The sequence below is a fragment of the Phodopus roborovskii genome, unplaced genomic scaffold (assembly GCF_943737965.1).
Source record: "Phodopus roborovskii unplaced genomic scaffold, PHOROB, whole genome shotgun sequence".
NCBI lineage: Eukaryota > Metazoa > Chordata > Mammalia > Rodentia > Cricetidae > Phodopus > Phodopus roborovskii.
This window is the reverse complement of record NW_026126485.1, coordinates 17,605,129-17,615,986: the sequence shown is the minus strand read 5'-3', so window position 1 is coordinate 17,615,986 and position 10,858 is coordinate 17,605,129. Positions and strand designations below refer to the sequence as shown.

At 46.3% G+C, this 10,858-nt stretch overlaps 1 protein-coding gene across 1 annotated transcript in view; it reads left to right on the top strand.

Annotated features, from left to right (window-relative positions):
• The first annotated feature begins 4,627 nt into the window (after positions 1–4,627).
• Ccdc3 (coiled-coil domain containing 3) overlaps positions 4,628–10,858 on the top strand; it is a 101,153-nt gene continuing 94,922 nt past the window's right edge. Inside the window, exons 1-2 of the mRNA XM_051194894.1 lie at positions 4,628–5,033; positions 8,270–8,441. Of these exons, the coding sequence (XP_051050851.1) occupies positions 4,660–5,033; positions 8,270–8,441 (546 nt within the window). The 5' untranslated portion in view covers positions 4,628–4,659. The remainder of the gene's footprint in view (positions 5,034–8,269; positions 8,442–10,858) is intronic.

Below are 10,858 nucleotides of genomic sequence, written 5' to 3'. Positions count from 1 at the left end.
TGAAGTCTTTATACATTTAAATCTTGGCCAAATGATTATTTTGTTACAAGAATTTTGGGACTGAAGACAGTGCTTGCCTTGCAAACAACTTAGCCTGTTTGGTGACTTTCAGGTCAGAGGGAGACTGTATCTAAAGAACAGAGTGGGCTGTACCTCAAAGAATGACACCCGAGGCATGCTGGCACATGCCTTTAATCCCAGTACTCAGGAGGCAGAGAACAGTGGATCTCTGAGTTTGAGGCCAACATGGTCTACAGAGCAGGACAGGCTCCAGAAGCTACAGAGTAACTCTGTCTTGAAAAAAAATAAAGACACCCGAGGTTGGCCTCTGACCTCCACATATCTTCATGCACACATGCACCTGCACACATATGAATGTCACCCCTAACACAAATGTACACACACAATTATCTTTGGCAGAATGTACTGTATAATTAAGTTAGAGTTGCAGGGTGCTTCCCATTTATGCTCTTCTTTCTACCTATTATTGATGTAGTCACTTCCATTTTGTACAGAAGGGCGCTAGAATCCTAGCCACCACAAGGGAGGGCTTGAGAATGGTTATGAAGTTTGAATGAGATTGACATGTACACTTAACACAGACACATTGGGAGTCTGCCTGGTATCTCCTACCCCTTGGGTATAGTAAGTTGCCATTGTTGATCCTGTTGAACCCAGGGTCTTCAGATGTCACATCTGTGCCCTCCTGTTTAGGATAAATGGTGTGATGAACGTGGACTCTGGAGTCTGCGGTCTGGACTCTTGCATGCGGTGTTTCACTGGAGGTCCTGCTTTTCGGATCCTTCCTCAAGATCCTCCTGCAAGAAGAACTTCTCCAAAACAGTCTGCTGAAGTCATGCCTCTGTTCTGAAGGTTTTCAGTGAGGTGATAAAAGCATGGTAGATGCTTTCCTTGGCTCTCAACACCCTTCCCCAACTTCTGGATGTGATCTGTGTGAATTGTATCAGTTCGCTTTGGCCAGTAGGGAACACTACAAGGGATTAGAGGGAAAATCGAGACATGCATGCTCTGTCTCCACCTTCTGTCTGTAGTCTGTTTCTCTCTGTCTTCGGTCTCTGTCTCTCTGTGCCTCTGTCTATCTCTCTAGATGTATTTTCTCACCAAAAGCCTTAGCTCCTCCTCATAGCTCCTTACACAGAAAGAAGAAGATGAAAATCCTGGGATTTACAGAGCCTGGCTCACACCAGCCCAACTCTCACGGCTTCTCTGTCCACTGTCCACTCAATGACATGTTATTAAAAAATGTTCCTTGGGGGCTATGGGTGGTATTTAGTGGCAAAGAGCTTGCCTTGCCTCCCATACCTGAGACTGAGTTTGATCTCTAGTAATGTGTAAGCAAATGCTAATACTTCAAAAGTAAATTAACACATAGTCACACAGAATAAAATACCCCTCAAGGAACTCAAAAGATGCCTCAGTAAATAAAGTACCTGCTACATAAGCTTGAAGACATCTGTTTGCTTCCTTAGTCAAACACATAGGCTCATATTCATGTGAATAAGTACACATACACACACGTAAACCACTCATATGCACACACAGACCACATACATGCACACACCACATACAAACACCACCACACACACCACAGAAACACATACATAGCACACAGACACACATGTACACACACACACCACAGAAACACACACATAGCACACATACATGTATGTACACACATAACACATACATATAAAACACCATACACACACACACACACTATGTATACAGTCATAACACACAAAGATTTTTAAAACAAGGACAATAGTAATATCTATTCTGAAATGTTGTTTGGCAATTGAGTTAAGACAAAATAAGCAAACTCTGTACAACAGTACTCAGCTCATAGTTAGACACTCTTAACACTGGTCTGACAATGCTTGCTCTGTTCGCCAGGAATATAAATTATGTCACACTCTCCTTCTTTCTCAAGCAAACCTGCAGAGCACTTGTTGAACAACTGTTCCGTCTATACTGCCTGTCTCCCTCTTCACTCCCATTCATATGGCAAAGCTCTGTCCCATCCCTCTGTGACTATATTTGGAAATAGGGTCTTTATGGGGGAAAATAAGAATAGATGAGTTGGTAAAGGTGGGGTCCTGGACCACTGAACTTGTAAGGGGAGGACAGAAGAACATAAAGAAAAGGCTACCTCTTGCTCTAAGAATACAAGATAGCTGTTTACACACACCTCAGGGACAAAGGTCTTACCAGACACCAGCCTTGGCATCTGGATACTGAACTTTTAGTCCCCAGAACTAGGAGCAATAAATCACCACTGGTTAATCCTCCAGTCTGTGGCATTTCATTATGACAGACGGAGCAGGTTCGTGCGGTGACCCCATGAGAGTTTCAATGTCCAGTGTGAGACAATGGGGCTGCACTGATAAGCGCCTCTGATGTTAGGCATGACGTCACTTCCTCACTCATTGTGGGAAAGTCTGGTATTTCCCATGGCAGGTAACTGCGGAGAGCCATTTGTCATCTACATACTTGGCACTGCTGTCCTCTGGATTTACTTCAACTATAACTAAGATTTTCCTGCAGTATTTGTTGAGGCCTCGCCGGACATAGTGGCACACACTTGAAATTCTTGCCTGCAGGCATTTGAGGTTACATAACAAGATTCTCTCTCTCTCTCTCTCTCTCTCTCTCTCTCTCTCTCTCTCTCTCTTATTCGCTCACTCAAAAATGGAAATTCGTTGAGGTCTTAGGCTGAATACTTGACACGTGAACATCCATGGCCTGTGAAGGGCCTCTTTCTTACACTTCATTCTACTTTGGGGCTTCCACAAGGTTTGTGAAATGCAAGCCCGATTGGCTCACTGACAAGCATCTGAGCTAATGTGACCCTCATGCCATCTGAAGCTCTCCAAGTCCATCAACTGGATAATGATGCCTGGAGTCCCTTTTATTTTCTGAAAATGCCCAAAGCCCCCCCCCCCCCCCAGGTTCCCTCCTTTTATGTCCCTTCTGCATGGATTGGGTTTGTTTATAAGAGCTGCAGGCCAAAACCTGCATCCACCTGAAGCGTTCACAAAAGGAACCAGCCAACCAAAGTTTCAGGACTCCCTGGAAGATCTGTGGGCTTGTAGAGGTGAGGCCCAGCTTTTAATTTTCCATTCCCACTCTGTACATTCTCGTCTAGGTTTTCTTGGGAACTCTCTTCTCTCTAGTGCCTTGAACAATTCAGCTAGGTTCCTGCTTCCAAACCTGCAACCCCCCCAAATGAAATGCTTCAGCCTTCCATTTTAAGGGTAATTTGCTTATGAATTTGTTCTAAAAATTCATTAGATACAATGTGTACTTTATAATAATGATATGTGGGTAACATCCATAAAATGACTATATGATCAATATAGTATTACAAATAGGTATTCTTCTGTTCTTTTGAGACAGTTTCTGTAGCCCATGCTGGATTCAAATTCCCTCTGCACTCCCCTCCCACAAGAGCCCTGAACTCTTGATCTTCCTGCCTCCACCTCCCGACTACTGGGTGTGTATCCCCATGCCCAGTTGATGAGGTGCTGGGAAGTCAAACCCAGGAATGATGCATGCCCAGAAAGTACTCTTCTAACTGAGCTATGTCCTTAGTCCTGTTGTGATTTATTTTTTATTAATTATGATGTATTCTTATTACAGTAAGAATAGTAATGGCAACAGAGAATGAGAACTTTTCAGGGCTTTTGTCTCTTTCATTTTGCCCACTAACTAGAGAATTTATTGATAAATTTGCTTTCCAGGTGTAGGACTTTCAGAATCTGGGGCTGTATAAATCAGTTAACTTAAAAAAACAACCCTGGAACAATGGCTTTTCAGATCTTTATGGGGACTCTTTGAAGGCCATTATTACAGAAAAATCAGTGTGTGTGTGTGTGTGTGTGTGTGTGTGTGTGTGTGTGTGTGTGTGTGATAGAGAAGGATGAGAGGAAGATGGGATCAGGGCGAAGGAGTCCAGGGGAGAAAAGGATAGAGAGGAGGAGGGAGGAGGGGGAGGTAAGAGGGAGAAAGTGGGAGAGGAAGAGAGGTGGGAGACATAGGAGGAAAGAGGTGGAGATTATTTCATACAAAGTTGAAAATCAGATCTGACAAAAATCTGATTTGATTTCTATGCACTTTGATTCTAAATCACTTGCAGGAAAAAAACGTAAAGACTTAACACCGAGTACCTCATCATGCAAACTGAGAGCAGGAGCTGTGGGACACCTGCGTAGAGACCAACTTTTTACACGGGGCAAGCTCTGATCTAGCCCATAGCGGTGTGCCACAAAGCGACTGGGTCAAATGGTCAAGACTCAGTTCACACGTCCCGTCGCCACCCGGGAGTCCCAGCGCCCGGGGCCTGTCCCCTTTTCCGGGAGCCCTGCAAGGCCTGGTTGCGGAGCGGACTCCCCGCCCCCGCCGACGTCCACGCCCCAGTCCCCGCCCGTCCCGTCGCGTCCTTGCGACCCTTCTTAAGCGTGGAGAGGCGAAGGCCGGGGCATGGTGATCCTGGCCACAGAGCTAGCCACACCACCCAGCTCCCCGGAGCTCGCGCAGTCGAGCGCCCAGGGCGTGCAGGCGCTGCGGGCTCCCCGCCTTCCCCGGCACCCGGACGGGCCATGCGCCCGGGCTAGACCGGGCTAGAGAGTAGCCGCCGGCATGCTGCTCCCGCTGCTGCTCGCTGCGCTCTGCCTCGCTGCCCGTCCGGCGCCCGCGCGCGCCTGCCAGCTGCCGTCGGAGTGGCGACCCCTGAGCGAGGGCTGCCGCGCAGAGCTGGCCGAGACCATCGTGTATGCCAAGGTGCTGGCGCTGCACCCTGAGGTGCCTGGCCTCTACAACTACCTGCCCTGGCAGTACCAAGATGGAGAGGGAGGGCTCTTCTATTCAGCCGAGGTGGAGATGCTGTGTGACCAGGCGTGGGGCAGTATGCTGGAGGTGCCCGCCGGCTCCAGGCTCAATCTTACAGGTCTGGGCTACTTCTCCTGTCACTCCCACACGGTGGTTCAGGACTACTCCTATTTCTTCTTTGTCAGGTGAGCCTGGCCCCTCTGCGGGCTACCTGCAGCAGGTCAGGAGTGCCGGGGGCCTTTTTGCAAAAGTAGAACATGCCTTAGGCTGTTTGTAGTCTCTCTTGCTCTATCCTTTATGAAGATCCTGACCACCCTAGGCTGAGGAAAAGAAACAGGATTTTGGAGTCACGTGCACAGCCAGAAGGGTGTCAAAGACCAAAAGGTTAAAGTGCTTTTGTTTATGAGACCGGGTTTTATTTTCTCCGGCGATCCTCCTGCCTCAGCCTCAGTGCTAGGATTCACAGACTCATGCTACCACTTGCAGCTATCAAAATGCTTTCCAACCACCCATTTGTTGTATTGAGACAGATGACTTTTGGAATCAGTTGTCTGCATTCTGACATTGAACTTCTCAAGTGTGAGTTTTGAGTCAAATACTTCTCTGAGTCTTACTCTCACATCTCACCCCTCCATTAATTCCCATCTGGCTGAAAGTCAGAAGCAAATACTGATAGGCACACCTGGAGCACGTGGGAAAGTCCCGTTGTTTAACGTGCGTCCACGCTCTTGTTTTCTATGCACTTCAATGCCAGAAAGCAGCTCAGCTGTCTTCTTGTTCCACGCTCTCATACCTGCTGCCAGGTAATTCAAATTAGCAGAGATTGGGGGAAAGACAAAACGTGGCTCACTGCTCTGAAGAGGTCAGAGGGGCATCAGGCAGGTGGTCCTTGCAGACACTATCAACCTTGTGAAGTTCCATGGAGGTTGGCTTATGGTCAGCAGGAAATGTATCTGTTCCTAAATTCAGTTCATTTTTACTGACTGCTAAGTTTTATCCAAAGAACAGGTAGAAGACAGCAGGTGGTTCCGCAAGTTTGTGGGTTGCTTCTCATTCAATTAAGACAGATATAGAGCAACGGGGTGAGACATGGACTTAGTAGCTTAGCCAGGTTTTAAAACAGTCATTGATTCAGTCCAAAGCTTTATGATCAGCGATAGTCCCGGTCTTACCAGTTGTAAAAAAGCAGGAAGGCTCTTGGGAATGATTCTGAGCAGGGTCTGCAGATTGGTTTTGGAATCGCTGAGAAAGAAAACAGTTAAGTTCCTCCGGGGGGCATCCTGCAGCTCAGGGACACATGTGCTTCCCATATTGAAGACAGGCTAAGTTTAGAATGCATGTTCTGCTTTGTGTTGGCTTGAGTGGCTTAGCCAGATTAGGTTGATTTTTTTTTTTTTCTTTTTAATTGTCTGGAAAGTATAGTGTCTAAATAAAGTCAGCCAGGACTGTGCCAGTTCCTTTCTTGATCCAGAGAATCTAACTCAGCCTTTTCATGTTTTTATTTAGGGAAAACACCGAGAACCCAGCTAGGAAACAACTTGACAGGGTTTTTATTTCCCACTGGATGAAAGCTCAGGACCTGAGCAGTGTTGGACTTTTTCCTTTTTAATCACAAAATGGTCCAGTGACTATGCAATGGTCAGCCAAATGTTTTCATCTTTTGCGATGACATAATTAAAGAAAGTTAAGACAGACCAACAGAAACATGATACTGTGACAGACTGTCTTCATAGGGCTGTCTTGCCTTGCTAATAATGGCACACAAAGCGTTCCCCCTCTGTTGTTCTGGCCTCTTCTCCCCATCTCTTGCTCACTCACTGTGACTGATAAATGGAAAGTAGGGGAGGGTTTATTTTGGTTCATTTCAGAGGGCTCATTCCATCGCCATGTGGCTCTGGACGCTTGGGCAGATGGTTATACGGTGGTGCACAGAGCACAGTCTGTTCACCTCATGGCAAACAGGAAGCAGAGAAGGAATACAGGAAGGGCCATGGCAGTATATAGACACAAAGACATACTCCTGGTGACTTATTTCCTTCTGCAACTTTGACAGCCTCCCTCCCTAGTTGGGTACCAAGGTTGAGCCCATGAAACTGAGAGGAGGGGGAGCATTTCAAACTCAAACTGGAAAACTTAGGTTAAAATTCTCACCTCGTTTTCTTTTTTTTCTGACTTCTGTTTCTAAAAATCACTTCACACCAACACATATAAACATGTTCACTAATATTTATATACTTGCATTCACGATGTGTCAAGTGCTTCATTATATTTGTATGTGTTGGATGAGCATGTATGTGTATGTATGTGGTGCATGCACAGGAGTGTGTGCACATGCAGAGGCCAGAGGGAGATTGTCCCGTGCTACCGTCTCGCCAGCAAGAACTACGCGGCACACTCAGGATCCTTCTGCAGTAAAGCTTTAATGCATCTTGAGAGGGAGAGCATAAGCTTACAGAGTGGAGACGCCAAACATCCAAAACCCAACCCTTATATAGGTTTACAACCATCGCCTCGGACGTGTCACCTCCTGATTGGCTGCAGCCCATCGGCCCATATGATGCCACGGGAGAGGCAGAGCCCAAGGGATGGAAAGTTACCCAGCGCCTGCGCACTAGCTTGTTTACCATTCGGTGCCTGCATGTGCCTGCCGGATGCAGGCGCCATCTTGTAATGGTCTTGTAATGGAGAATGCAGGGACGGCTCCCTACAGGAGATGCTGTCCTCTATCGCCCTCCACTTTATTGTCTTGATACAGGGTCTCTCATTGCCTTGGAAGCTCGCAGTTTGGGCTAGCCTGGGCTAGAAGGCTCTCAGGATCAGTCTGTCCCTGCCCTCCAGTGCTGGTGTTACCAGCATGCACAGCCATGACTGGCTTTTTATGTGGGTGCTAGGAATTCAAATTGAGGTCCTCACACTTTACCAGGACTTAGCACTGAGCCACATCTCCAGCTGTGTTTACATTTTTTCCAATGCATCTCCATGATAACATCAAGGAAGTAGGTTCTACTGTAATCCTCTTAGAGAAGACGATGGTGCTTAAAGAAGAAATTTTGAGACTTGTATGTAGCAGTGAGGCTTGAATCTAGGTCACATTACAACTGGCTTCCTTCTCACCAAGGAGTAAGGAACACTATGAGATGGAAGGTCCTGGGGGCCTTGGGAAATAGTCAGACAGGCATACAAGCACACATCTTCCTTCCACCTTTCTAGATTCTATTCTTAAGAAAACCTTAAGGTTAGACTCAAGTATTATACAGTGGAAAACAGTTAGACTTGCTAACTGTAGGGATCTCTTCCTGGGAACCATTGCAGACTTCGTGATGAAATTAGCAAGATTATCTCTGGCCTTTGTAATCTGGCCTGAAGTTGGCCCACCTCCAGTAACCTCTCCTATATCTCTGCTTTGACCTCTCCCCCTCAGGATGGATGAAAATTACAACCTCTTGCCCCATGGAGTCAATTTCCAAGATGCCATCTTTCCAGACACACAAGAAAACAGAAGGATGTTTTCCAGCCTCTTCCAGTTTGCTAACTGTTCCCAAGGGCAGCAGCTGATGACCTCAAGTGACTGGGAGATCCAAGAAGACAACAGGGTAAGAGCGGTAGATCCTGTGCCTAAGCAAAGCAAGCGTGTAATCATACCTTCTAGGCGCCTCATGATCAAAGGGTTTGAGAATCCTCTTCTAAATTATTTATCCTCCCACCTTCCTCTCAGCTGAGAATGATGCCCATAGGCTTTGGATGCCCCAGGTTTAGTGTTTGAAAAGGAGTTCTTCACAAAGAAGGAACAAGATGGGAGGAAGATACATATGTCTGTGTCAGGTTCCCCTTTTGCAAAAAGGAAGACAAAAGTCATATCCATATTGCACTCATTTGGTTTAAATTTGTAAGTCTCTTGGCATAGTGCTTGAGTAAGTGTTCAATGCCTGCAAGCCACTGTGGCTATTCTTGTGACTGACAGTGGTTGTTACTGATACAACCACTGCTATAAGGCATGGTTGTCAACTTGTGGGTCATGACTCCTTTGGGGTTGCATATCAGATATCCTGTATATTAGAAATTTACATTATGACTTATAAATGCAGCAAAATTACAGTCATGGAGGAGCAATGGAATAACTTTATGGTTGGGGGTCACCACAACATGAGGACCTGTATTAAAGGGTCACAGCATTAGGAAGTTTGAGAACCACTGCTCTAAGGAATAGTCTTGGAAGCAAAGGAAAGAAGAGAACTCCCAGAGCTAGCATTCCATGCTTACATTTTTCTTTTAGATTTATTTTGTGTGTGTGGATTTTTCCCCCTGCATGCATGTACACCATGTGCATGCCTGATGACTGGGGGAGTTAGAAGCAGGTGTTGATTCCCCAGGAACTGGAGTTAAGGATGGTTGTGAGCTGCCATGTGGGTCCTAGCGCTCAAACCCAGGTCCTCTGGAAGAGCAAGAAGGGCTCTTAGCTGCTGAGCCCACTCTACTCTCCATCCTCCATTCCATGAATTTTAAAGTTATACTCCCTTTAAAACTTTACAAGGTAGAGCAAGTGGCTGTAGTAAAAGTTAAGATTACTTTGAATGTGGAAATATAAAGACATCTTCCGATCTGAGCCAAATGCAAGTTAGAGGGAAATCTAGCGGTTGTCACTTCCCCCAAACAATGACAGTGCCATGATGGCATTGATGAGACGAGAGAGTAAGTCAGACCAGGCCTGTGGGCTGCTGGCCTATCACTCTCTATCCAAAGTAGATTTGAAGTTAAGTGAGCACTTTCCGGAGACAGGTCAGATTTGGATAGCAAATCAAGTGGTGGTCCTATTTATGGTTTAAAGAATCATCCAGCTGTATTTGGTGGCTCCATTCTTTCTGTCCATGTGTGGAGGGTTTGAGAGGCGTGACTCGTCTTTTCTGGTGGCTTAGTCTGGGGTAGCTGCCTTGTTCCAATAAACATCATCATCTTCAGCCCTGGGATTCCTGGCTCCAGAACCTTGCTCTCGTTTTCTCAGAGATGCTGTTCCTGTGATGGGCAAAGCTGTCCAGACAAAAGAAGTCATTCATGTTTTCTCCTCCACTGACAGCAGTCTAGGGTCTCCTTGTCCTGTGTTTTGTTACAGCACTGTACCAAGAGCCTGCTTTGTTTTCTCCTCTTCCCCTCCTCCCTGTTTGTGTGTGCAGATGCATGTGTGTGCTGGCACCTTTGCATATGTATATGCAGATACGTAGAGGCAGGAGACTTCTGGTTTTGTTCCTCAGACCCAGTATTAGTTTTCTATTACTGTGACAAAACACCATGACTGAGGCAACTTACAAAAGAAAGCATTTGATTAAATTTATAGTTCCTGGGTGTCCGAGCCCATGATGGTGAGGGAAAGGCGTGGTGGGAAGAACAGGTGGTAGTTATCATGATCCAAAAGCAGGAGACGGAGACAACTGGAAATAGTGCCAGTCTTTTGAAACCTCAAAGCCTGCTCCTAGTGATACACTTCCTTCAGCAGAGCCTGCCCCTAGTGATACACTTCCTCCAACAAAACCACACCTCTTAATCCCTTTTAAACATTTCCACCAGCTGGGAATCAAGTGTTCAAACACATGAACCTGTGGGGAATCATTCTCATTTAAGTCACTGCAGGGCACCATCTACTCCGCTTTTATTTTCCCACAAGAGTCTTTTGTTGATCTGGAGCTCACCCAGCAGGCTAGGTTGGCTGGCCATCCAGCCCCAGGGGTCCTTGCCATCTCTGGCTCTGCCTTGCTGGGATTAGAGAGGTGTGCCACCATGCCTAGCTTTTTTATGTGGGTTCTGGGGGAGCATGTTCATGTCATCCTGAGTTCATAAACACTTTACCACCTGAGCTCTCTCTAGCCCTGTTTTCCTTTGTGAGCATTAGTGTGTGCTTGTGTGTATGTATGTATATATGTTTGAATGTCTTACTGTGTCCTCTCATTATTCACTTGCGGCAGCCTCTCTCATTGAACTTGGACCTAGACTGGCAGCTAGCAAGCCTGAATGACCTTCT